Source organism: Sclerotinia sclerotiorum, genomic scaffold, assembly GCF_000146945.2.
Source record: "Sclerotinia sclerotiorum 1980 UF-70 scaffold_4 genomic scaffold, whole genome shotgun sequence".
Taxonomy (NCBI): Eukaryota; Fungi; Ascomycota; class Leotiomycetes; order Helotiales; family Sclerotiniaceae; genus Sclerotinia; species Sclerotinia sclerotiorum.
In genome coordinates this window covers 605146-631344 of record NW_001820832.1, presented here as the reverse complement: position 1 = coordinate 631344, position 26199 = coordinate 605146, and the positions used below count along the sequence as shown (strand labels likewise).

At 41.3% G+C, this 26199-nt stretch overlaps 11 protein-coding genes across 11 annotated transcripts; 5 read left to right on the top strand and 6 right to left on the bottom strand.

The window, feature by feature from the left end:
• Positions 1 to 1096: 1096 nt before the first annotated feature.
• On the top strand, positions 1097 to 1603 carry SS1G_03335 (hypothetical protein; the record flags this gene model as incomplete). The annotated part of the gene is made up of 1 exon (XM_001595196.1): positions 1097 to 1603. The coding sequence occupies one exon, from the start codon at positions 1097 to 1099 to the stop codon at positions 1601 to 1603; it is 507 nt and encodes a 168-aa protein (XP_001595246.1).
• A 571-nt stretch (positions 1604 to 2174) lies between these two features.
• On the bottom strand, positions 2175 to 2414 carry SS1G_03334 (hypothetical protein; the record flags this gene model as incomplete). Its single annotated transcript, XM_001595195.1, has 1 exon — positions 2175 to 2414. The coding sequence occupies one exon, from the start codon at positions 2412 to 2414 to the stop codon at positions 2175 to 2177; it is 240 nt and encodes a 79-aa protein (XP_001595245.1).
• A 1308-nt stretch (positions 2415 to 3722) lies between these two features.
• SS1G_03333 (predicted protein) lies at positions 3723 to 4907 on the top strand (the record flags this gene model as incomplete). Its single annotated transcript, XM_001595194.1, has 2 exons — positions 3723 to 3785; positions 4032 to 4907. The coding sequence occupies 2 exons, from the start codon at positions 3723 to 3725 to the stop codon at positions 4905 to 4907; spliced, it is 939 nt and encodes a 312-aa protein (XP_001595244.1).
• A 488-nt stretch (positions 4908 to 5395) lies between these two features.
• Positions 5396 to 5998, bottom strand: SS1G_03332 (predicted protein; the record flags this gene model as incomplete). Its single annotated transcript, XM_001595193.1, has 1 exon — positions 5396 to 5998. The coding sequence occupies one exon, from the start codon at positions 5996 to 5998 to the stop codon at positions 5396 to 5398; it is 603 nt and encodes a 200-aa protein (XP_001595243.1).
• Positions 5999 to 6443: 445 nt separating this feature from the next.
• SS1G_03331 (predicted protein) lies at positions 6444 to 7436 on the top strand (the record flags this gene model as incomplete). Its single annotated transcript, XM_001595192.1, has 1 exon — positions 6444 to 7436. The coding sequence occupies one exon, from the start codon at positions 6444 to 6446 to the stop codon at positions 7434 to 7436; it is 993 nt and encodes a 330-aa protein (XP_001595242.1).
• Positions 7437 to 9131: 1695 nt separating this feature from the next.
• Positions 9132 to 11015, top strand: SS1G_03330 (hypothetical protein; the record flags this gene model as incomplete). The annotated part of the gene is made up of 6 exons (XM_001595191.1): positions 9132 to 9203; positions 9324 to 9369; positions 9910 to 9978; positions 10301 to 10352; positions 10577 to 10607; positions 10662 to 11015. 6 exons carry the CDS (start codon positions 9132 to 9134, stop codon positions 11013 to 11015), a joined length of 624 nt encoding a protein of 207 aa, XP_001595241.1.
• A 499-nt stretch (positions 11016 to 11514) lies between these two features.
• On the bottom strand, positions 11515 to 11673 carry SS1G_03329 (hypothetical protein; the record flags this gene model as incomplete). The annotated part of the gene is made up of 1 exon (XM_001595190.1): positions 11515 to 11673. One exon carries the CDS (start codon positions 11671 to 11673, stop codon positions 11515 to 11517), a length of 159 nt encoding a protein of 52 aa, XP_001595240.1.
• A 1273-nt stretch (positions 11674 to 12946) lies between these two features.
• On the bottom strand, positions 12947 to 14665 carry SS1G_03328 (hypothetical protein; the record flags this gene model as incomplete). Its single annotated transcript, XM_001595189.1, has 3 exons — positions 12947 to 13351; positions 13619 to 14194; positions 14357 to 14665. 3 exons carry the CDS (start codon positions 14663 to 14665, stop codon positions 12947 to 12949), a joined length of 1290 nt encoding a protein of 429 aa, XP_001595239.1.
• Positions 14666 to 15932: 1267 nt separating this feature from the next.
• On the bottom strand, positions 15933 to 18440 carry SS1G_03327 (hypothetical protein; the record flags this gene model as incomplete). Its single annotated transcript, XM_001595188.1, has 3 exons — positions 15933 to 16564; positions 16616 to 18109; positions 18173 to 18440. 3 exons carry the CDS (start codon positions 18438 to 18440, stop codon positions 15933 to 15935), a joined length of 2394 nt encoding a protein of 797 aa, XP_001595238.1.
• A 1151-nt stretch (positions 18441 to 19591) lies between these two features.
• Positions 19592 to 20713, bottom strand: SS1G_03326 (hypothetical protein; the record flags this gene model as incomplete). The annotated part of the gene is made up of 2 exons (XM_001595187.1): positions 19592 to 19937; positions 19992 to 20713. 2 exons carry the CDS (start codon positions 20711 to 20713, stop codon positions 19592 to 19594), a joined length of 1068 nt encoding a protein of 355 aa, XP_001595237.1.
• Positions 20714 to 20965: 252 nt separating this feature from the next.
• On the top strand, positions 20966 to 21139 carry SS1G_03325 (predicted protein; the record flags this gene model as incomplete). The annotated part of the gene is made up of 2 exons (XM_001595186.1): positions 20966 to 21004; positions 21068 to 21139. 2 exons carry the CDS (start codon positions 20966 to 20968, stop codon positions 21137 to 21139), a joined length of 111 nt encoding a protein of 36 aa, XP_001595236.1.
• Between the last annotated feature and the right edge of the window lie 5060 nt (positions 21140 to 26199).

Here is a 26199-nt window from a genome sequence, read left to right as displayed (position 1 = left end):
TTTGGTATGTGAATGGTATTTCAAATGACTTAGACGGTATAGGTTTTTGAGCCCTGAATGTATTAAGACAGTGATCTAATTAGGTTAGACCGTTCAGTTAGTCAGGGCATTCAGGTGAACCCTTTTAAGATTATTCGAATTCCAGCGTCTACTGAGGCCGTGTAAAACGGCGACGAAGCCTACTCATATGGCCAGAAAGTGTATCACACATTCGTGCTGTAAAAACTCAGTGAACTCGCTTTAGAACTAGGGGAGCTGAGTAATGTATATGATTAAAGGAATAGTAAGCAAAGTAGGGTTTTCTTCAGATACTTGAGTACACCATATTATAGAAGCGAGAAAAACTAGAACTGGATACAGGTAGACCTATACCGAATTAATAGAGTTTTTACAATATTCTTGTTTAGATTTTTACGTTTTATTTTAAAAGAATAATTTTATGTTACGAGGTTTGCCGTCTAGATCACGTGGAAGTGCTCTAGACGGCAAACCTCGTAACACTTTGAGCACCATTACTGCTTCAAGTACCGATTCGATAAGTAACGACATCATGTCTTCCACGATACCATAACCTAAAAACCCCGCTACGATTAGCCAGGCCACTCCCGAAAGTATCGACAAGGATGGAGACATCGCTATGGGAGGTATCGAAGACCCCAAGGAGATTACTGTCACCGAGACTCTTAAAGTCGCCCTACCAGACCAATTCACAGGCAATCGATAAGAGCTAGAAACCTTCTTATTCCAACTTGAGATCTATTTCCAATTCAATCAGGATAAGTTCAATCATGATGCCGACAAAAGCGTTTGGGCTGCCTTTTACCTCAGAGAAGAAGCTGCTAAATGGATTCAATTATATTTTAAGGATTACTTTATCAATTTAAATGAGCCTAAGAAACGAATGTACTCAATTTAAGCCATCTTTGGGAGATTCGAAGGGTTTAAGAAAGAGATACAACGAGTATTCGGAAATATCAATGAATTATGTGATGCTGAGTCCAAGATCTATGGTCTCAAGCAAACAAGATTAGCAATTAAGTATATTATGGAATTTAGGAGGTATATAGGTATTATTAGATGGAAAGAGAATGCGACGATGAGTCATTACCGGAAAGGGCTCAAGCCTAAGGTCAGGCTAGAACTAGATCGCAATTGCATTTGGGAAGACCTAAACGAGTTAATCGAGGAATCTATTAAGGCGGATGAGATACTCTACGAGTATCAGAAGGAACGCCGATCTTTCAACATCCATAGAAACCGAGATCGTGGTAAATACTACAAGAATGAAGGAAGACCTCGAGAAAACAGACAATCTTATGGAGAACTAATGCAGTTGAATGCAATGTTTAAGAACAAACTACCTAAGGAAGAGGTAGAACGAAGACGCAAGGACAAGCTATGCTTCGAATGTGGCAAACCAGGTTATCGGGTCAGGGATTGTCGAAGCAAGAGATCATCAGGAGGAGGTTATCACAAGAAGTTCGGCAAAAGTCAATTCAATGCTACCTTTGTACCCCAATTATACACCTCAAATCCAATTGAAGACGATAGTTACGAATGTGAAGAATGTCAAAAGGAAATTGACGCAATGCTACAAGATTAGGAAGGGCTGAACGCTATAGACCGATACGAGTTGGAGCGTCTCCGAACCTGTTGACCTCCTGGGATCTTGGCAGCATATGCATATATATTGCATGATGCATATAAGGAGCAAACAAAACTCAACTTTTAATTCATTCTTTCCTTTTTGGTATACTGTTTGTTTGCTTTCAATATTTTGATTTCAAAGCAATTTAATTCCGAAGGCTGAATACCTAACCTTATTCCTTCATTTTTTTTTTTTTTTTGAATATATACTCGCAGCTTAACTGCTTAGCTAGAGAATCAATCAATTCAATCTGATGCTCTTTCTGGTCTCAAGAAACCCAATAACTATAGACTAAAACTACTATACACTATGAATATTCACTCAGTATTCCATATATCCTTGCTTGAACCAGCATCACCAAAAGCGCCTGATGCGCCAATAACGGAAATCGAGCCAATCAATCCAGATATCATATACGATGTTGAAGCCATACTAGATTGTAAATACGTCAAAGGCAAGATCAAATATCTGATCAAATGGTTGGATTACCCACATTCAGAAAACACTTGGAAGCTCAAGAAAGATCTCAGCTGCCCTGAGAAGTTGGAGGCATTTCACCAACGCTATCCGGATCTCCCCAAAAAGGACCCGAAGAATTCTGAAAGGAAAAGGGGTCCGAAGGACTCAGGAAAGAAGAAGGATCGGAGTTATCCAACACATTAGAACTAGCTTCAGCAAGCATTGACAACCCGGAATTTGACTGCTCCTTCCCTATACGCTCTTTATCCAATCTTTCCTTCTCCTCTGCATCATCCAACTCATCCATTGTTTTTAGACCACGACGAATCATTTCAGAAGCCCGCCCACGAAGGAAGCGTTGTTGCTTATCTAGACGAAGCAATTTCGACAAAGTCTCTTCGCGCTCGCGATCCAAACGCTCCTGCTCCTGAATAATGCTCGTCATATCTCTGGAAGAAGGACCCGATATATCACATCGCTGGCCCCGACGAGCGCATTCACTACAACGATTGGAATTTTCCTTAGCAACAATACAACGACTTGAATGTTTTTCACAATAAGTATATGAAGGCATTTCGAACCCTTCAGATTCAATTATTAAAGTAAGTTCGACTCGTTCTTTATATTTCTTTGATCGTACAGGTAGCATAATGGAAGAAAAGAAAAAGTTATCTTCCGAAAAATCATAATACAGCAGGAAACGTGACTATAAGAGCTTGGGACAAGCACTAGGCTAAGAAGGGGATAGTGTTACGAAGGTAATAGTCAACCTGTCCGTATAAGCTTCGACCCTATGGAAAAGCAAGGAAATTTACATACAAAATTGTATGACAACTTCCTCACGAGATCTCTCCATCCTTAGCAAGCTTGGACACATAGTCTGATCCAAGTCACGTGATGGACCCTGCATATTCAGGGATACAAATCGTAGGTCCATACGAATCGAAGGTCCATAAACTCTCAGGATCCAAGAGATCCAATGAAGGACGAAGGTCTATATAATCAGGATGGTTTCCTTTGTGTAGAGCTTCGTGCTCAAGATCAATCATTTAGTATACTCTACTATTAGTTACGAATTGCATTATTGTCATTACTTTAAGTCCCTGCTTGACGCCTAGTTATAAACCACCTCGAGAGCCTAGAGCACTTCCACGTGATCTAGACGGCAAACCTCGTAACATTTTATTATATTAAATATATAATCTATTTTGTTGATTTTGCATTTGAAATTGTTATTTTTGATTATTAAATTGATAATTGTTATTAGAATAAGATCTTTAAAGCTTTAGATCTTCAAATTCTGGCGTTCTGATTGGTCGTTGTGCTGTATTAAGTGATGGTGGTTGGCATTCTAGGATTAGTCAAGTAACTTTTAGCGGGGGATGAACGGAACAATCATTACAAGCTCCGAACTTCCACACTACCCGGTGTACTATCATCTGTATTATGATGAAACTATTAGATGCCTGTAAAGCCAAAAGTCTATACAGCATTCACCATTTTTCAAGCATATCTATTTCTTTTTATGTGAATAGAAGGATTGATATTTTTTACCTTTTACTTCAGTTCTCATATTCTTTCAAACCCTACCCTGCCTTCTAATATCACTTTGATCATGGCTCAAGTGCCACAACCCAAAACTCCTCTCGAGATACTGCAGATCCAAATCAATGCTGTTGTATGTCTCATTGGCCTTAATGATCAAAACATAGACTCACCTCTTTTAGCTTATAGAAACTGGCAAAGCTCTTCGCGCAACAGGCCTAGAAGGAGGGAAGACAATGGCCATTTCCGCTATAAGACTTCACTCAACCATTCCGTCTATTACCGACAATTTTCACCGTGCTTTAGATGATCTTGAAGCTGAAATTGTAAGTGGGCTATCTCAAGTCACTAATCGTATGGTCTTAACATGAGACTACAGGTACGAGCAAAATCGGTCTTGGGACGAGATTTAGAAGCGTTACGGTCGAAACGAGTTGCGACAGAGAACCCTCCAATCCAACTGATCAATGAACCCGACGCATCTCAGCCCGCATCACCTCCGCATACGAAATGTGATTATCAGACTGTAGCAATGGAGGAAGAGAGGGTTCGAGAAATCACCCCTCTCCAAACAATTCGGACGGAGGACGAAAACCTGGTCAAAAATGACCCATCGAAAGAAATTGTGCACGAAGAAGAGAGGAAAGAGGCTATGATTTTGTCTCCACCAAGTACGAATGACAATAAGTCGCATGCTACCGATCTGGGAAGAAACACCACACTTTCAGCACCTGCCACAGTAGGCGGACAAGATTCTTCGATCGATTCACTCTTCGATATCCCTGAAACTTCTGCGAAAGAAGACTCTACAGCTGTTAATTTTGATAACATGGGTTTCACAATGTTGGATGCAACCACAAATACTCAAAGTCAGGACAGTAACCAGGCACAAAGTACAGAGTTTGATCTCTCCACATTTGGGAGCAACCCGCAGGATTTCAACATGAACGATCTCCAACCTTCTAATGAAGCTTCTTCTAACAACGCGAACATCCCCACAACAAATGACAAAGGAAATATGGAGGACGACCTCCTTAACATGACTGGTGGCAGTCGTACGAACAACAACAGCAACAATAGCAATAATAACAATAACAGTATGGATCTGGACCTAGATCTCGATAATATGGTTGGGGCCGAAGAAAGTGTATTTGACGATTTGTTTTTCGGTGGTGATGACGATGCAAATGTAGGGGGAGAAATAAGCGAAATGGAGCATGGCCAATTTGATAATGCATTCTTTGGTATCGACTGAAAATTTCTTAGACATACCAATTAGTAGGAGAACAGTTCAAGGGGAAGGTGTTATCCTAGGAACATGGCTTTTGGCACAGAAGAGGAATGTAATTGTCTAAAATTGAATATGTTGACTCTCGGCCAGCAATTTTATCCATTACTTCCATCCATCCTAACTGTTTCTTCCTGGACAACAGAGAATTCGTCATACATATAGTTACTGACGTCTCATAATTTTGATTGAAATTTTCCCAACTCCACGCCTGGCTGTTCATGAGCTGTCCTTTTACTAATTTAGACAGCAGTCCTACACTGGGAATTCTTGATTTTTGGGTGATTCTCACATACGGGGTCTATGCAATATTTGGATTTGATTGGCAAAAACAAATCTATTTATCTTGTCAAATCGTCTATTTCAAAAAAGTCAAAGCTGTTCGCATGTCGAAAAGGTTTCGATTCTGAATTTGAATCTTGAGAAAATATTGCTACCACATAACAAGAGGCTCCTCAATGCCAAACCCCTCTACACCAATTCGCAACATCCAACCCATCTTCCGGCTCAGGCTTGGTCCATCGATCTCTACCCCTCACCTGATTCATAGTCGTATCTTCTATTTCCCGTCTCTGATCCCCCCGGGCCGTTTTTCGCTTGCTAATCCATTGTTTCTCACGAGCTAGTTCGCTCGGGGATTTTTGTCGCGGTGTCTCCCCTGTGCCTGTGTATACTTTTTCTTTGGCTCGTTTTTTGCATTTGGGCTTGCGAGGAGAGCTCCAGGTTCCGCCGTGGATGAGTGGTTGGGATGTTAGGACGAGGAGAGCTTCGTCTGTGAGGCAATCGGGGGAGGATTTGGGTTTGGTGTTTGGAGAGAAGGGTGGGAAAGGGAGTGTGATGGAAAAGCGCCGGTAGGGGTCTAGTGAATGGGTTGGTGTGGGAGGAGGGGTTTCATGACTTGTGGCTTTCTCATCGGTGTCGGATGGGGTAGTCGATGCAGGGGGAGAGGGTTCACAACTTTTGGCTCTCTCATCAGTGTCAGACGGTAATTTGTTAGTTGGATTATCCTCGCCCTTGCTAGCCTGAGTGCTAGGCTGGAGAAGATTTGACCATCGCATATTGTGTATCATGTTTGTGTTTGAAGGGATGTACATTCGGATACGCTAATGCTACTGTGGAAAATTCGTAGTATTGTATTACCTACAAAACCCAACGTCTCGATCAATTCAGAGACCGGAAAGAGGCTATGTCCGAAATGTATTTCTTTATTTGGTGATGAGGAACTAAATTCTGCGCATGCATAAAGGAAGAGAAAGGCTTTAAGGTATCCAATGAACATTATTCTCCTGCAGTTCATCAAACAAAGAGAGCAGCACTCAAGACCAATGTGGAAGTCCCAAGTACTATCCAACGACAAACAAAGAGCATCGAATGCGTCCAGGGTGAAGTCCCGCGTAACAAAGAATAGAGAACCCCCGTTCAATTCTTCGACTCTTTCTAACCTTCTCGAGAGATTCCGCCGTTTTTCAAATCCACAACAACTGCAGCAAAATATTACCAAAAATGCCACGCCAGGGCCAGAAAAAAGGAGATTGGGACGGTGCGTACAAGCCCGGTAAGGACGAAGAAGATATCGCCGATATGGATATCGATGAAGCAAAACCCACCAAAGCAACGATAAAACCAGCCAAAGTTACAAAGCCCTTCCAAAAAGGACTTTCTAAACAACAAACCCAGAAAGGATCACTGAAAAGCACGCCCAAAGGAACTCCGAAAGGGACACCTCGCTCAACTCCCAACCTACCCGCAGCAGGCGCCTACAAAAAGCCATCTGTGCCACCCACAGCAGGCATCTACAAAAAGCCATCTCCACCACCCAACACTAGCACTGCCGCCCCCTCTTCAACCACCATCAAAATACCTTCCCCTTCAGATCCCTATTTTTGCTGCCATCGTCCACTCCCCCTCCCCTCTAGTTTCCCCTCTGCTCTCGAAAACTTCTACAGTTTCCTCGTGAAATCTCTAACCACCAAATTTCATCCTCCACCTCTCGAATCTATCCCCCCATCCACAACCTACTACCGATTTTCCCACCTGAACTTAACAACATATACAGAAATGCATCGGTTTTTCCTGAGTCTCGATCCACGCAATGAGACAGAAGGGTCGTTCGTAGAGGGCAGCGAGGAAAATGTATTGGGGAAAGCTGGGGCACTGTATGCACTAGATGAAGATGGCAATGGGGATCGCAAACAGGATGTTATGATTTTGAGTCGTAATGGGAGGTGTGAGAACCATATGAAAGAGGGGTTTTGGTATGTTTTGATGAGAGTGGAACAGGTTGTGGAAGTGAAGGAGAATGTGGGAATTGGGCTTGCGGATGGGCTTGGGGATGGGGCCCTGGATGGGGTTGTGGGGGTGAAGAGGAATGTGGGAATCGGGCTTGGGGACGGGGTCGTGGATGGGGTTGCGAATGAGGTTGTAAATGAGGTTGTGGAAAGGGTTGTGGATGGGGAGGAGTTGGATCATGAGATTGATTTGGATTTGTATACGTAGAGTTTGATGGCGTGATCTAACGTCAGTAAAGGAGGTTATAGTTGATTAGATTAAGTATGCTTTGCGTTGGAAACTTCGAATCCTTGTCCCGTATCTTTGGTCTCTTTTATCCAAATTGTTTATTACAGTCAACTAACAAACATAAGCTTGCCCTTCTCCCAAAACATGAATTAAACCACTATCCAATTGTGGAGAGCCAAGAAAGAGATACTTTGGATTGAGTATGATACGCCCCATCGATTCGGGATAAAGAATTCTCCAGCCCTATGAGCTTTGTAAAGCTTTATATTATCGAAGTGATCTAGAAATCAGAGCGAGGAGCTTCAATGAGAGAAGACTTCGTCCGAGAAACTATGAGCTATCTATCTATGCGGGCATTCATTTCTGCTTTTGGCTACCTTGATTTATATAGAGAGAGAGATATTTGAGAAATAAACCTTGAGAAACAATTGACCGGATGAATACTTCAGTAAGAGCAGACGGTTACATGCCGCTGAAAAATTGTGGTCAGCATGAGCGGTAACGGGATGTTTATGCTCACACTACCTAACGTGAAATTTGAGTTCGCATCCGAGTGCGGAGGATGAGATGATATAAATATCATGTCGCGGATGGTCAGGAACGATAACAAACCAAGGCCTAGCCGAGTAGAGGAGAAATAGCAGGTGACAATTTCCATATCCATATACCTCCGTGTTTTTCAACCTAGATACGACAACTTACAAAAAGAGACTCAAAGACAAACTCAGCTTTTCAACAGGAAAATAACTTTAGATGTTGCAAAAGTTCTAAAGAAGAGGTCGAAATTGCCACCTGCTATTTTTCATGTGTAGATATTTCAGAAAGATATTGTACGGGTAAAATTAGCCCAGTACACAATATTTTAAAGCTCAAGTGCAGCTATACCGTAGCCCCTGTGACCTACATGCTTGAAGTAACTATACAACCCGAGTTTCTTGCGTCTTGTTCCTGGGGTTAGAATACGGAGGCTTCCAGAAGCCATGTGATCTAGCGACAAACCTCCAGCATTCTGATTTTTACTGTACTTTCTTTGAGATAAGTTTTAAAGTGGCACGAAATTTGATGAAGAATTATAGCAAAAACAGAGGGATTAAGTGCTAGAAGACGATAGAGGTAGATGCAGGTTTGGTGAATCGAATGCCAAGATAAGAACAGCACAGAGTTTCTGAAGGTGTCATTCTTTTACCCGTCAGGGTTGAGGCAGCTTGCCCATCGCGCTTGCTTCGTGCTGGTGTGGAAGCGACCAGTTTTTTTTTTAATATGCGAGTACCGAGTGAAGCGCTCGGCTGATTATATATCCTCCAACCAAGCAATACACTAGACCTGGGGACCTTAACTTCACCGCTCCTACTAGAGCAACTACCGTGCCATGGCTTTTCTCCGGTACAGTCTGCTCGACAGATGGCGTGGCGAAGGTAAGGACAACGATGTGACAATGTGATGCCGAATCATCCATTCAACAGAAAGACTTAAGAAGAATACGCGCAGGGAAGCATTTTCCCGGAGGTTAATAGGCACAAGTACCGAGACATTCTTGTTCGGCATCTCCCTACACAAAACCAAAATGTAATCTGCCCTGCTGAAAGCAGGAAGTTGAGAGTGAAAAGTTTACTAGGGCAGATACTGCAGTATCCTTGAAAAGCAAATTATTGCGTCCCAACTCCGGAATCCTCCATGAAGATGTACACACTTGGCCATCGGGCTGGAAAGGACATGGCTAAAAGTAGATTTGCTCTTTCCTACTCAGTATGAAACGGACTCTGCATAAATACGGAGATAGCACGGAAAAAGCCAAGTACTAGGTAGGCTCCATACGTGGTGTTAAATTGGGTACGAGGTCTTCAAAGAATGCTGATCTGGCAATAGGCAGGCTCGAGATGTCTTTATGGTTTCAAACCATATTTGCCCTTGGGTTTTTTTTTGTTCATTCTAAACCCTCTCCCCCATTGTTTGTGTTGAGGTGAAAGAACGGGTTGGTGGAAATATTATACAGTACCGGTAGATGAATATTTAATAGGTACCCAAAGCTATGATTGATGACTTGGCTTGCAACTCAGTAATTAACAAGTTGACAAAGTTTTGAGGTGAGGTAATTGGCTAACTGGCTGACTCATCTCACATGATGAATTTGCCGACGGGCGATTTGACCCATTTTCTGCCACCGACTTGCTGCTTTTACAGCTATGTGCAGCTGTTGGCGTTGATCAAAAATGGCAACTATTGGGCTAACCCCTTTCAATCTTTAGTGCTTATTCGCGGATAAATTCTCCACTCCCGCCCTATCTTCTCTAGCAGAATCATCTTCTTCCAATCATGGTCATCTAACAATTTCTTACAACAAACACTCCTCTTTCTTACCTCTCTCCGTATGGTTGGTTGGTTGAAAGTGCCATTTAGAGTTGCTTTCTTTCCAGTCTAGAATGGCCGAGTACTCCATCTAAGCACATAATAGCATGTGCGAATCTATCATTGGATGTGTCTCTTGAACCATCTGCTGGCAAGGATCGGGGAAGTCTCCCTGGTAGGTAGGTAGGTCGGTGGTGGGCATACGCGCAGCATCCATTTTACGGAGACAAAGGTACCCGGCCATTTGGTTGTCTGTACGGAGTAGGAATGTCCTGAACAATATGGAGGGGTGCTTGAACGATATATTAGTAATATGTGGACCACGTACCGCTAATTCTTGAGGAGCTCGCGCTTTAACCGCCGATTGGTCTTTCAATCCCAGTAAAATGCTCGTTCCTACCATCTATGAAAGTACAAGTAGAGTAGTCTCTCCGTACTTCTCTACGTCTGTACGTTTCTCATGTTGAACTTAGCGAAATCCGATACTGAGCGCTTAGGTCGCCAAAGACCGCCTCAATTCAAGACAGTATGGGTCGAAATTGGATTTGTGTACGTCAGAACTTTCCGTTCTTTTAGAATTGCTCTGCCCGTTTGTCCGATATTATTGATCAGAATGGTTTCTTTCTGTTATGACTTCAAATCTTTCGGATGATTTAAATACTTTAGATGGTTTCAATCTTCCAAAGGAATCGTACAACCAAACTTCCCGACAAAACGATGCGTTCTTTTGCCCCAAAATTCTCCGTTAAATGCTGATGTGTGGTATATCTTAGATTTTCTACTTGCGTTTCTCAAGTTCTTTCGGTATGTCAATTTTAAGCATATAGACAACGTTTTATTCTTACGCCATATATACAGGAGTATTTTGTTAGCGGATTTGCTGTTGTTGTCCCAGATCTCATGAAAGATCTTAATATCCCAATATCTTCATCGACATGGCCAGCGGCGGCTTATTCCCTGATGGTCTCATCTGTAATGTTACCACTAGGTAGACTGGCGGATATATATGGTGGACGACCTGTTTACATCGCTGGTCTCTCGTGGCTTACACTCTGGTCGTTAATCGCTGGGTTTTCAAAAGATCAGTATATGCTTGATATATGCCGAGCGTTGCAGGGACTCGGTCCAGCTGCATTCATGCCATCAGGGATGATGTTATTAGGCCGAACATATCGACCAGGACCGAGAAAGAATCTTGTTTTCAGTGAGTGACCATAAAAAAACGACGATTACGCATCTAACCACTTCAAGGTATATATGGTGCATGTGGAGCTGCTGGCTTTTTCATTGGTATCTTTTTCGCTGGGTTGACTGCCGAATATACTACGTGGGCATGGTATGTGCCAAATATTGTTCTAGCCACTTTCATTAATTCGTTCTTAGGTTTTTCTGGATCGGGGCTATTTTGTCCTTCATAAGTGTCGCCACCGCGACAATCTGCATTCCATCCGAAAATGATAGGCAGGATGGGCTTCAGATGGACTGGCTTGGATCAGGGCTTTTGGCAACTAGTTTTATACTTTTCGTTTTTGCCTTGACGGAGAGCGCCTATGCCCCGAAGGGGTTCAAGACACCCTATATCATTATTCCATTCGTGTCTGGGATAGTACTCTTCGCAATTGCTATGTACGTCGAACGATACGTTGCGAGTCAGCCTCTCCTACCATATTCGCTATTTGCCGTCCCAAGAATGAAACCTCTCTTCGTTGCCTTATTCTTCACCTATGGAAGCCTCGGAGTCTTTCTTCTCTATGCCACATTCTACTGTACCAACATAATGGGCGCTTCTTGCCTTCAACTTGTTGCTTGGTTTATCCCGCTCGCTATCGGGGGATGTTTGATCGGCACGTTCGGCGGCTTCATACTCCATTTGATTCCCGGTACAGTTCTAATCACCTTCTCTGGCATATGCTGGATCATTGCTCCTTTGCTCTTCGCACTTGCTCCCAAAAATGCATCATTTTGGGCATGGGGTATTTACAGCAATGACTTGTGCAACACTCGGCATAGATATAACATTTAACGTCACAACAATCTTCATCACTACTTCTCTGTCATCGTCTCAACAGGGTCTTGGCAGGCGCCCTGATCAACTCCATCATGCAACTTTCCATCGCCGTATGCTTAGGTATCTCGGACATTATTGCAAGCTCGGTGCTGAAGAAAGGTGGGAGTTTGCGACATAGTTATAAAGCAGTGTTTTGGTTTGAAGTCGCCTGTGCGAGCACTGCATTGTGTATCCTAATTCTTTTTTGCAGGATTGGCTCGGCGAAGGCGGGGCCTACAGATGAGGAAAGGCAAGATACGGGAAAAGAGAATGATGATGCGGATAGTGCGGCCAGCACAGAGAAGATGGCCCGATCTACTTCTGAGAGCCATTCTGAAACCTTGTCTTCCTCTTCTGACTCGCTCGATCAACACGTATGTTAGGATTCGGTAACCCGATGCAAAACTATCAATGGGCACATATATATTAAAAACTGGCACTCTCGTTTTTCTGGGCATTGGGGCTAAGGAGGAATAGTACGCGATCAATTTCAAGGAGTTGGCACGGATGATACCTCAATCTAGGACAACAAAAGATAGCTTTGGAGTATTGACGGAATTTCTTTTTTTTTTGGGACTCAGGGAGCGAGGTTAAAGGGATTGTGATATTGAGTTTATAGACCTGGCACTGGGTTGGGACCACAGTCATTTGGTGAACGTTGGATACTTGGATCGGGCTTTAAAAGTGCGTGGGAGAGATACGGACGGGGTCGTGTTAGTATTATGATTATGATTATGAATATTAAGAAATATAAGACTTACTTACCCTCACATCTTCTTTATTAGTCTTACAAATATAAAATAACTATCACCAATCTCCCTCCCCCATCCTACAACCCCACACCCCACATCATCGTATCCAACTCCCCCTCGCGAAGCGGAATTTTTCCAATCGCTTAAAACTAAGTTAAAAGTTATAAATCAAAAACTAAAATTAAAATTAAAACTTTAATTCTTATATAGAGTATATATAGATCATGGAGTAATCTAAAAAAAAATTAAAAATCTTATAACGTAATGTATGGGGAACTCGGACATATGGGGAACTCGGACATATGGGGAACTCGGACATATGGGGAACTCGGACACTTTTTCAATTATTCTACACGCGATCTTGTTCTACAAGCCACACAATCCTCCAATTCCAATTCTGAATCATTTGAACTATTCTCTAGCTCTTCTTCTTCAATCTCTTCTTCTGATTCTTCAATTGGGCGCTTGCGTGGTCGTCCTCGTGGCTTTTTCTCCTTAGGTTTTTCCTCCGCCTCATGTACTATTTTCAGTATTTCCTTAGTACTAAAGACAAATTGACCTTGTAATTTGACTCTTTTGCCTTTAGTTCTCTTTTTTCGAGTCTCAATTACTTCCTGAGCATCAGCGAGCTGTTTCCGAAGTAAGGCTATCTCAGCATTTTGAGATTCTACAAGCCTAGTCATTCTCTTAGCATATCGACGAGTTGGTGATGCAGGAGAACCACTGCTTGCTAGAGCTGTATTAAAGATCTGATTTGCTTGCATTAGTTCTGTCCCATCTGGAGGAGAACTTCTGAGTACAGATAAGTCTAGATCTTGATTAAGGGTTCTCATTTGTAGAGTAGAAGATTGCTGGGAGGAGTTAAATAATAATGTATCGAGTACTTTTCGTAGGGCAAAAGGTACTAAACCAGCTCCTCTTCAACCAGCTTTAATATTAGAAGAATTCAATGCTTTTTTTCTAATATTTTGAAAGAGTTCTACCCATTCAGCTCTTTGAATTCGCTTTACACCAACTCGAGAATATCGATCGACCCCCAAAGCATGATATCGTTTCATTGGCCCATACACCGCAATATCAAGTGGCTGAAGCAAGTGGGAGCAATGAGAAGGTAATATAAGTAAATCAATATCCTTCTCTATACAGAAAGCAATAAAGCTGCCTGTAATATGACTTGAATAGCCATCCATGATCAAAAGTCGAGGTCGGTCACCTAACACTTTCTTGGATTCTGGTTCGAAAACCCTTTTTAGCCATTCTAATCCATGATTATTTGAGGTCCATCCATTCGTACTAGTAGAGAACTGCCAGCTTTGAGATGTATCCTTTGGAATCCATGCAGAATTCGTATTCTGAGCCTTGAAAATGATTATAGGTGATAGAGCCTTTCCAGCTGCATTGACATATTCAAATGCAGTTATCCATTCTTGCTTGCCAGCTGTAACTTTCCAATTCGATTTCTGAGTAGAATCGATTATAATACATGTAATTTGAATACTTCCAACTCCAAATCCGGTTTCGTCCATATTATATATATCATCTAATTCATACTTTCGTTCAATAAGATATATACGAAACGCATCAAACCAAGTCTGAATATTCTCCAGAGTTGCCTCTTTAGCCTAATTAGACTTTAATTGATGTGAATAGCATGTTTTAAGTTCTGGATGTCGTTTTTGGAATCTATAGATCCATTCGTGGCCTATAGGTGGAATTTCTGTCGAGGTAGGAATTCGAGATGATGCGATCTGAACGTGTCGAAGACGAATTTCATCGGCCATTTCCTTCACCAACATAGGTGTAGCAGGGAATCCAGTGATCGTGAGTCGTAAAATCCATCGTACAAGAGTATTTTCTTCTGCGTTTGAAAGAATTTGAGCCATTTCGTGGGTTTGGGAACGTGTTTTCTTCCCAGCCAGCCTATCGGCTAGAGTGGACTTAGGGACTTCAAAATGCTCTGCAGCCTTTCTAATTGATTTAAATTCTTTTAATTGAAGTGCAACTATAGCCTGTTGAAGCTTCTCTTCAATCTGAGCAGGTGTAAAAGGTGATTGGGTATACATAATAAAAGTTATTAGGGTTTCAAGTTGGCGATGGGCAAAAAGTGTCCGAGTTCCCCATATGTCCGAGTTCCCCATACGTTACGTTAACTTTTTTTAAAAAAATTCTAAATATCATTTATTTATAAATTAGAGTCTATTTAAGATTTAAAGACTTCATGCTTTATAAAATAAAAAAAAGATAAATGAAGAGAAGATAGTATAGAATGGTATAGAATAAAAAAATATAAATATAATATATAAAGTTGATAAATGAGAAAGTAGGTGATAATTTATAAGGAAGTAGAGTTGAGGGTGTAACGATACTGTACCGGAGGCAGCGGCTGCCTGAGGTTTCGTCTGATTGGTAGTTGTGGGTTAAGGCTTTATCACTAGTCTTCACTTGGAAGTGAAGTCGTTACTAGATCAAGTAGAATGTAGGTAAACTAATTGATAACTAAGTTGAGCACGAAGCTCCTAAACTATGAAACTACTCTGACTATATACTGAACAATAAAGGGGGCCCCTAAGAGCTTTCTGGCTCCTCAAGACTCCTTATCACGCGATTTCTGATGGTGCGTGCGCATACGATCTTCAGGTGACCAAGATCACATACTAATTCGATGAAATCTGATCGTGTTTGCACACGGCCTAAGCTCTCCTAATTAATCAGTTTGCTACCATCGTAACACCATCAATCCTAATGGTGAATCGTGACAGAGGGGTTGGGATGGATGGTTAGGTAGGTAGGTAGATAAGAAGTATTTTTTAGAATATATTTTGTTTATAAGTTTATAAGTTTATACATCTGTAAGTAATCTCAAAGATAAATTAATAATATTATACTCTATCTAGCTAGCAGCTCAAAGTATTTAATAATATCTAGGATCTGTGATATATATATATGTGTGTGTAAGGTTTAATTTTCAAGTGGATGGATGGATGATACCTCTATATCAATGATAATGACAGCTTTTCATTTAAAAGAAGATATTGATGAGTGACTGAGTAGTGAAAATAATAATTTTATACACGCTAACCTAATGAAGATTTAACATTGATAAACCTCCACTAAACCCAAATTAACGCCTTGATCGCTATTTTTCCTTCTTTCCACCCTACTACATATGAAAAGAATTCCAAGTGTGGCTAACTACACAGAGTCGTTTACTGTGAGAAACGCTCTGTACTAATGAGCGTATGTATACCTAATTTTCCTTTTTTGCACCCGTGACGGTAGGCTTAGCCGCTCAACCTCTCGCAAATGCCCCTCTGAACTTTGATTCTCTCCTTAAGTCTTATTTGCATCTCCTCCCAAGTTCGGTAATGATCCCTGCAAACCAGCCATTTTGAAACCTTCACCATCGTTCGGACTTTCCATTTTTACACCCGAGTCCACAAAGAATACCTCGTCCTCTTCTTTACAAAGCCCATTTTCGCAGATTAGTATCTTCGTCTTTTCGCTCTTCCCCGTGTCCTTCAACAGAGAATTTCTCTCTATCAACCACTGTCCATTCCTCTCGGATGAATCCAACAGAAGAAGCGATTCCAATCCACCTCTGGGCGCTTTCTGGAATTCTCGAACTCGCTTCTCGGCTATGGTATCACCAGCTACCTCATGAATCACAACACTCTTTACACCCAAGTGACTAGCTACAATTGCTGGCATGAAACTAGGGAATAACCAAGGATACTGCAACATTTCAGATTCAAAACTCTTGACTGTCTCATTCGCCTTCTTTGCATAAGATTCATCATTCAAAATCGAAGACAGGCGGTAGAGATTCGAGGAAGATGTGCCGTTTGTGGAGGGCTCAGCAGAATCCATGCCCTCTTTAAGACGAAGGATCACGTTTGGTGCCGAGGCGATGGTTGAAAAGAAGCCACCTTTATTTGTGTCATAGAAGAAGTTTATTTGAGATTCTATTGATTACAATTAGTAACATATTAAAAAGAGGGGAAGAAATGACTTACGTTGAAGTTCATCAGCCCATTGAAGCCACTTTTCATCAAAAGTAGCTTCATATAAATCGATAAGCCCTTCCATTAAAAATGCATAATCATCCGCAAATCCTTGGGTGTCACCTCTTCCTTCACGCCAAATCCGGTAGAGAATCTTGGATTTTTCATCATAAAGGTTTTCCTTGATAAACTTTGCTGTTTTAAGAGCCGCATCTAGGTAGTCTTGAGCCTTGACTGGATCGAAACCGTTAATAACTGCAGATGCTCTAGCTAGAGCACCAATCGCAATACCGTTCCAGCTCACGATAATTTTGTCATCCATATCTGGCTTTACTCGATCAGCTTCTCGACGTTTCCTTAGTTTCGCTTTGCCTTCCTTGATAACTTTTATAATTTCAGCCTCTTTCATACCGAACTGGTTTGCTAATGCAGATGGAGTACTTGAAATAGCCAACACATTTTGATCCATGAATTCATCATGTGGATCATTCTCTTGAGCTACATTACCATGACTAGTAACATTGAAAAATGCTGACAGTATCGGCTCATGTTCTGTGCCAAGAATGTTCTCAAATTCTCGTTTCGTCCAAACATAATAGGCACCTTCTCGTTTCTCGGTATCGCCAGCTTTGTAATAGCTATCGGCATCTTCACTAGAATAAAATCCTCCCTGTGGATGAAAGAGGGTGATTGTTAAATAATCTGCAATATCGTATGCAACACCTAGAAACTCCGGATCTCTTGATAAAAGGAAAGCATCCAAGTAGATATGTAGTAGCTGTGCATTATCATAAAGCATTTTTTCAAAGTGAGGGAGAGACCAGTCAGCGGTGACAGAATACCTGGCAAATCCATTCCCAATATGATCATGAATCCCACCACGAGCCATCTTCCGGAGAGTTGTGATGGCAATATTTTTCGCATTTTCACAATCGGGAATTCCAACGATATCAAGTACAGCTTGTGGAAATTGGCTCAAACGGAGCAAAAAGGCGAGTTTTGAAGGAGTAGGGAACTTTGGAGCCGACCCGAAACCTCCATTCTTCTTATCGAAGCTCTTCGCAAAATGTTGGGTGGCTTCTTCTAGTAATTCAATATCAATATTGTCCACGGCATCTCCTAACCTGTTACTCAATGTTCCCTCATTTGCGAAGTCCTTCAACTGCTGTAGAATTTGAGCCGAGTCTTGTCTGCATCTCCGTTCTTGTTCTGACCAAACTGTACTCAATTTGTCTAAAATTCCTAAAAAGTCGACTTGGTCTTCAAAGGCTTTCGTCTTACTTGGTCCTGGCCAATATGTTCCTCCGAACACTGGCTCCAAACTCGGTGTAAGAAAGACATTCAGTGGCCATCCTCCAGAGCCCGTTGTGGCTTGCACAAAGTTCATATAAATGCGATCAATATCCGGACGTTCTTCGCGATCGATTTTGATAGGTATGAATGAGCTGTTTAATATCGCAGCGACCTCTTCGTTTTCGAAAGACTCGCGCTCCATTATATGGCACCCTTGATACATCCTGTAAGTCTGTGATCACCCACTTGCTGAGAATCGCGGAACAGAATACTTACAATGACAAGAACTGTAACCAATACTCACGAACAATAACTTGTTTTCTCGGCGCGCCAAGTCAATAGCCTCATCTCCCCAAAGCTGCCATGCAACAGGATTCGAAGAGTGTGCGCGAACATATGGACTCTTACTTTCCCCGGCCCTGTTAACTAATTGCACTTTATCGTTCTTCTCTTCTGGTACCGCCGTGGTGGCCTTTCCTAGCATGTTCTTCAAAGCTTGTCCTATGCCTTGCCCCTCCCCCACTCCACGCAGATTTGCAGCCATCGTTTATGAAGTCAACTATGTATCCTTGAAATCAAAGGCTTGAGGTCTGATGGTCTTGAAGTGAGTCGCGAGTTTTATACGCAATGCAAGGTGAAATCCTCGTGGGAGAGATGGAGAGTTGGGTTGTGTGATCGAGTTGATTCTCAAGGTTACCTCACGGTTGCCTCGTATTTCGCACTTAATAATACCTAATAGTTCCGCTACTGAAGGACGATACGGGTCGAATAAGTGGTGATAAACAATCAGAAATATCTCTCACACTTTAGAGATACTGAAATCAAATAGAATATCCCAAAAACAAGCAGCACTCGACTTTAAAAAAGTTGACTTTATGTATTGTGTAATTACCTAGAGAAAAAGTTCGAGACATTTCTAGGCGTATCGCCTTATCGCCATATCACCAATAATTCCATCACTCAGATTAGGCACGGACCATTTTATCATAGCTGCCGAAGAATTGATACCCGCTTCGGATAGTACATACTGACTGACTCTCAATTTTGCCAAGCTTTCTTCATCCCAACACACTCAATCACACCTCACTTCAATCATGCCTACCGACATATCGTCACATCATCGTAGATCACTCCGGACCTAATCGATCCATGGCCTAGAACCCAGCAGAGGTATAGGCGAATCATCCTAGAGATGTTACTTATAAACTAAGATCTTTTTCTCCTCTCTCGTTTGTCAAACAAGAGGACAAATCTCCCACTTCAGTCGACTCAGAAGGACAACGGTTCACAATCAGATTTACAATCACAATGCAAACAAGAATTGGGAAAAATTATTGGAAAAAGGCATCCCAAGGATCCTATATGTTCAATTATGTACAAGAATTGAATAATGGACAGAATGCCAATACGTGCGAAATAACAAAAAGCAGTTAGGGACCCAAGCTATTCGAGGGGTATCTAAAAGGCGCATCGCATAAGTTCAAGAATGTCGTCAAACACCCTAGGAAGTCGCAAGTTCCATCCAAATCTATCCATTTTTTATAATGTCATCAGCTGCGTATCGAAGGTATGAGTCGCGGCCCAGCGCTCGGAAACAAAACCTCCTCTCAATAGAAGTTCATACATGAAAGGTAAGTTAAGCTCCAGAGCTTAAACGCCAATAACTCCTTTATGTGCAATCGGGCATGATATCATTTAATTGAGGACGTTGATGTCGAATTCACCAATGACATTTCCAGCTGGATAGTAGTTGCAGACGCTGTACCAGACGTACATGCCTGGGTAGATGGTGTTGTCGGTTCCGCAAGTCTTAACGGCACATCCGACTTGGTGGGATCCTTGCCAAACCATTTGGGTGAAATGCAAGAAATCACCAACGGACTCAGATGGGTTGGCAACACCGTACAAGGAACCGTAAAGGGATTCCTCAGCGTACCATTCCTTGATGGCATCGGCGAGAGCACCTTCGGTGGTGTAAGCAGCAGAGTTGGAGTTTCCGGCAACAGCAATGTTTTGTCCGTATCCACCACCACCAGCGGTCCTATTTCATGTTAGCATGGCATTATGGTATAGAAGAGATATGAAGAAAACTCACAAGTCATGTGCGAAAGTGGCGCAGCTACCCTCTTGGGCGGCATAGTCAGCGAGAGTTTGATTCCAGGACATGGTGCTAGCTTGATGGCTAGCACGGGCATCATTGTGTGCAACTACGGCAGATGGGGTAAGAGCATCGGTGGCAGAGGAAACCGGTGTGCTCTCTACAACAGGAGCGACGGAGCTTGGGGAGGATTCGACAATCTTGGCAGCGGCAGCTTCAGTAGTAGCTGGGGGAGCAGGAGTAGTGGTAGGTGGGGCTTGGGTGGGAGCGGCTTCAGTTTCAGTGACGATAACAACAGCTTCGGAAGTTGAGGTTGGTGCCGGAGGAGGGGCTTGGGTGGGAGCGGCTTCAGTTTCAGTGACGATAACAACAGCTTCGGAAGTTGAGGTTGGTGCCGGAGGAGGGGCTTGAGAGTGGGAGTATCTGTGAGGGTAAGACCAAGCTGGGGCAGACCAAACTGGGGCTGGGGCAGTGGCAGTCACGATAACGGGTTCTGGGGCAGTGACAGTCACGATGACGGGGGCTGGGGTAGGTTCTGCTCCAGCGGTAACGATGACGGGCTCTCCAGTGACGGTGACCATGACAACGTTGGTGACGACTTCAACATGTGTCTCGACGACTTGATCAGCGGGAGCAGCGATTTCGATACCCTTCTTGACGATTGGGGAAGCGACTGCGAATGCAGCGCAGAGGGAAGCGATGGCGATTGAGGAACGCATTTTGATTGATGTTGATGGTAATGTAGGTTGTGTTTTGTTTCCTTGTTGGGACTTTTTTGCTTTCTTCGAGAAAGTGAGGGTACTTGGACCGCGTTTCGTTAAGAAATTGGGCGTTAAAAGATTGGCAGCACTGCTGTACTCGTGAAGGAAGATTCTTTCGAAGAATGACAAGCCTTTTGAAGGAGTGTAAGTGCCTCGAAAGACTGGTAAGGAATGTAGATGTGGTGGTGGGTAAAAGAGGAAAAGATCCAGATGGGTTGGGAAAAGAAGATGGTTTTATTTCAAAGGATGGTAAGTTTGATGGATGGGTGAGACTGGGGTTGGTTGCTGTGGAGCGGGGCTAATAAGATTTAGTGGATAATCTTTGAAAGTGTTTGGTCCAGGGTTATCTTGTGGAAAGTAGAGGGATTGGGTGATGATGTTTAACAAGGATGGTAAACGTTGACAAAAGTAATGAATGTAAATGAATGTAATATTCTGACGAATGAATTTGGGGAATTTGAGGGAGATGTGATGGAATTAAATAATCCAGGGGTAATTGGTATGACGACGAAGAATTTCTTTGAAGTTGTTGAAGTTGTTGATGATTTGCTGATTTGATGATTTATCGGCAAAAGATTCCTCTAATCTCTACTCGTTTCTTAAATCTCGTCATTGTCATTCAGGTACCAGGTACGCACCTATCAAAGAGTACATACGATAATAGAATTAGATACAGTAGGTAAGTAAGTATCTAAAGAAACAATCATGTTAACAATCATTTTCTTTCTTTCTTTATTTCTTTCATCCTCGGAAATAGTATTTAACAAACAGGTAAATAATAAATATACAAATACATTATTTATGATAAGGAGAGTGAGTATAAGAATATTGAGTATCTTTAATGAATTCACTGTCACTTGATGGTGTGTGTACGGGACAGCCCGGAAATTAGCGCATAGATTCATTGATTAATTGATTGAATTGTGAATGAATAAATTGATGAATGATTGAATGAATGAATAGATAAATCAAAGAAAAGAGTATTTATTTATTTATGTATGTAGATAGGTATTTATTTGTATTATATTAGGAAGTTGGGATGTTGATTTCATCGATCTTATATCAATAGATTGATTATACGTACCAAGAAATCTACTATTTCTATCCCTATTTCTTTGCCTGAATACCGAGAATAGATATCCAAGTGTTTAGCTAGGTAGGTATCTAGTGAAAGGCTTCTGTAAGGAGAGAAAGAGATCTTTCACCGGAATCTCCGTCTGCTGTTTTTGTAGTCTTAAAATATGGATAGAGTGTGTATGGACGGGGTATAGAGTTTGTATTTTGGATACCTAGATATTTATTTGTATAAAAAGATTAAAGAAAAATAAAAATAAAAAAGAATAAGTAGGATAATTAGATTGATTAAGATTAAACCCAAAAATAAAACAGGGATGGCTTGGACTTTTCTGAAGATGAATGAATACGGAGTAGGTAGGTAGTCCTGCTAGCTTTCTTTTGGTGAGAAGGGGGAGAAGGGTACGGAGAATAGAGGAGAACTTCTTTCCGGATTGGTTGATTCTTGATGGATGGTATGGTGTATGGGTAAATATTAGATACCTAGCTAGGTAAGTCTTACCATACTATTAGATAGATATCTAATAAGTAGGTACCAAATTCTCCCGATAGGTCAATCGATCTACAAGAGAATGGTTAGCAAACGAATCTTACCAAAGTAGCCATAGTCTATCTGTCTATACAGGGCTAGATGCACAGCTCCTAGCCTCCTAATATGTAAAGTAAGGTTCCCGCTGTTATGCTACTTATTCTGAAACAGGTACAGAGTTTGTTTATCAGCGCCTTGTTGGGTTCATCTCGGACAGCCGGGACTAGTCGCTAGGCACGGTACGTATTTTTGTGTGGGATTGTGCTTAGAGCTTGCTGTGTGGTGTGGAGCGTGCAGCTTGTGATGAATACTCCTCCGTATTGTGTTGGCTTTGGGAGTAGGGATGAATAAGTAACTGAGGATGTCTAGATCGATAGTTGGAGTTGTGTAATTTGGGGAAATTGTAAATTGGTGGATAGAAAGAAAGAAAGCTGTGGAAAGGGAAAAGTGTAATAAAATTCTTATTAGGGTGGTTACCTACCTAAGCTTTTGCTGAATTTAGATCCGAACTTGGATCTATCGGAAGTGGTGGTGTGAGTGCTCGATGGTGAATAATTCGTACACACCGCAGATAGATGAATATTCAGACCATTCATTCAATTCATCCATACAATTTTCCTTTCCTATCTCTTTTCGAAACAATTTGGTACTCATGTACAACCGGGGAGTTTTGCATTCCTGTACGATGAGACGATGAGACGACACGAGGGGCATGATATGTTTCCTTTTTCTTCTCAATTGAAACAGCCCTGTGCTATTATTCTCTAGGCGTACATGGAAACCTTACGTTCTGATACTGTCGATTTGATCACAGCGATAATTTAATGGTTTCAATTATTCTTTTTTCGTGGAGAATTTAATACATGTCTATGGGGTTAAGGTTTTCAATGATTGATTTGGGAATGGGATGGAGTTACGTATGTACGGTAAGGAAGGGGACTCGAAACGCTGAGGCGAGGGGGGAAAGAGGAAGCTGAATGGATTTGGAGATTTGTGAGACGAGTGAAAAAGCCTCAGTGGAATGATCGATTGTTGACTGGATTTGAATATATTATTCGAGGTCTATTCCTGAAGGATTAAAATGGTTGGGTTGGAGGTTAGTACCTGGGTATACTTGTATAACCTCAAGATCGATGTTGGTGTATTTCTACAGATAGATGGATAGATTATCATTCGAGAGGTCTACCTATCCACCTACTAATTATTGGTGATAAACGACCAAGTCGCCGATTGCTATCATTTATAGTAACCTACTGTAAACTCCCGAATTCATAAAACCCCTCATTTTACATGAGGTATTTACATACCTACCTAGGTCCCTACCTCTACACAAACCAAGCAAATGGTAGGCCAACAATCAACCACGATATGAATATCCATCAACATCAATGCATCAACATCCAATTCAACAATTTCTCTCCCGTCCCCGGAAAAGTACATTGATAAGAAAATGCACAAGGCACAAAACCGCCATCGTGATGTCATCACCATCATCATCATCACGCCAGAAAAACCATTTACTCCATCCATCCATACCTACCCACCAAGATTCCAGACTCTCAAGCATACACTCGGTACAGCTACACCGTAATATATCTAAACAGCATGACTGACACGAGCGTTCATCTCAAAAATTTGACGAGGGGAAAAAGGGTTGAAACAAATAAAGTACCAAGTATTGCACCCAGGAGATTTCAAACAGGGACACGCATGAATATACTCCCTGGAGTTTATTTTGTTGGTGCGTTGTTGGATTCTGGGGTTGGCATGGATGCTAGATGTTGGATGCTTGATGGGGAAGGGATGAGGATAAACGTTTTGTTAAAAGTGATAAAATCTTTCCGCGGATGCTTTTGATTGTTTGGTTCAGTCTAGTATGTGTTTATGTACTAGGTATGTATGTATGTATGTATGCTAGCTATAGCTCCGAAGGAGTGCAGATGGGTGGCTGTTCTAATATTCAAACTTTAATTTATAATGCTTATATCCCGTACGCGTACGTACAGTACTTGATATCATATTAAAAAGAAATTTCATATAATATAACTGAACAAGAAATCTAGAACCTCCCCAAGATTTCCACATCACATCAGATTATAATAAAATCTAGAATAAAAACCATTCGATTAATCCACCAACCCTCCCTCACCTTGATCTCATACAATAATAAAATACTTCCCTCCTCCATACCTCTACAAGCAAGGACAAATATAATTAATTCTCATCAGATCAGATACAGAGTACCTACCTAGTACATACCTATGCAATTTCTCTTGGCAAGGATATAAGCTGCAAGTTGCGTTGCATCGTACCTGCATTAGATCCCCTCACCATAATCAGGAACAAGACATCTCACATTTCTAACCGAGCACATCACTCAGATTCACTCTCCGTACATCATTCTCCGAACATCATACTCCGTATCTATCAATCATCGACATTTAAAGTTGCGGTGCATAGGTACCTACCTAGACACCTTAAAGTTACCCGGAAACAAAGTTAGAAGTAAGTTAGAAGTTAGGGGGTGATAATTATTTCATTCTTTGAAATTCTCTCTCTCTCTCTCTCTCTTATTATTCGTATTTGTATTTGATATAAATTAGATGAAAATACCTCAGATGGTTTGAATAAGTTATTATTATATCTTTTTACAACTTATATAATTACATATCTAGGTACTTCGTATCTCGAATTAGTAAAAAAGTAAGATTTTATTTATTTAGTATCTAATACATCTAATCGTAAAGCTTAATGTTGAGTAATATGAAGAAAGAAGAAAGGATAAACAGAGCTTTGATCTGAATACTCGGGGATTTTCGAGATGCTATTCATTTTTTATAGGGATTACTGGATATACCTACCTAGTAGTTAGTAGGTTAACTGCATATCCTGCTATTATGGATTTATATCAGATCTTCGTTATTGTACTATGATGGATGATTTGTCTTTGAATGATCATCTGTATTGCATTACCGCAGAAGATCATCTCATCTCATCTCATCTCATCGCATCTTATCTCAGTGATGATTAGATTAAGAAGGAAGCATCGTGACAATTTCTCAATAGAGATATAATATATACACTATACTATAAATGACAGAAGATAAAAACAATCAATTATACAGAACTAAACATATAAACATCCTACCACCGTACTTTAACTATCTATCTATCTACAAAATACTCTACTCCATACGGAGTATATCAATCTATCCTATTTCGCATCACCCACATCTCTAGTATCCCAATCCGCTGAGACATTTTCGTTGGTTACGCTGCATGCTATATACATCATTTGTGTTCACCGGTACGAAGTATCATAGCATGTATGGCCCTTACCAACAAATACTCTTCACCGACCTTCATGAATAATTACCGTTAAGGTTAACGCGTACACCAGTACTCGGTATGTAATACGTATCTGGTATACAATAGAGATGTAACCTAAGTAACCTAAGCAAATACTACTGAAACTCAATTCATCTTTTACTACTTCCTTACATAGACATAATTTTATTTTATTTTCATTATTTTATTCATCTCCATCTTCATCTTTATCTCCATCTCAAAAAGTATAAACTCCATACTCTACATACCTACACATACACAAAATACAATAAATAATTAATGAAATAATTAATAAATCTCTATTCCAGACCCAATCATCCAATCCATAAACCTTCCACTTCATATACTCCGTAAGTAGTGGGTACCTAGTATACGGAGTAAACACCCATGTAACCCAAAGTTCTAGAACAAAAACGAAGCTTCGAGGGGTCAGGAATTGGACCCTCCCTCCGCATTTATGAACAGGTGCAGGGACGGACAAGACTTATATTAA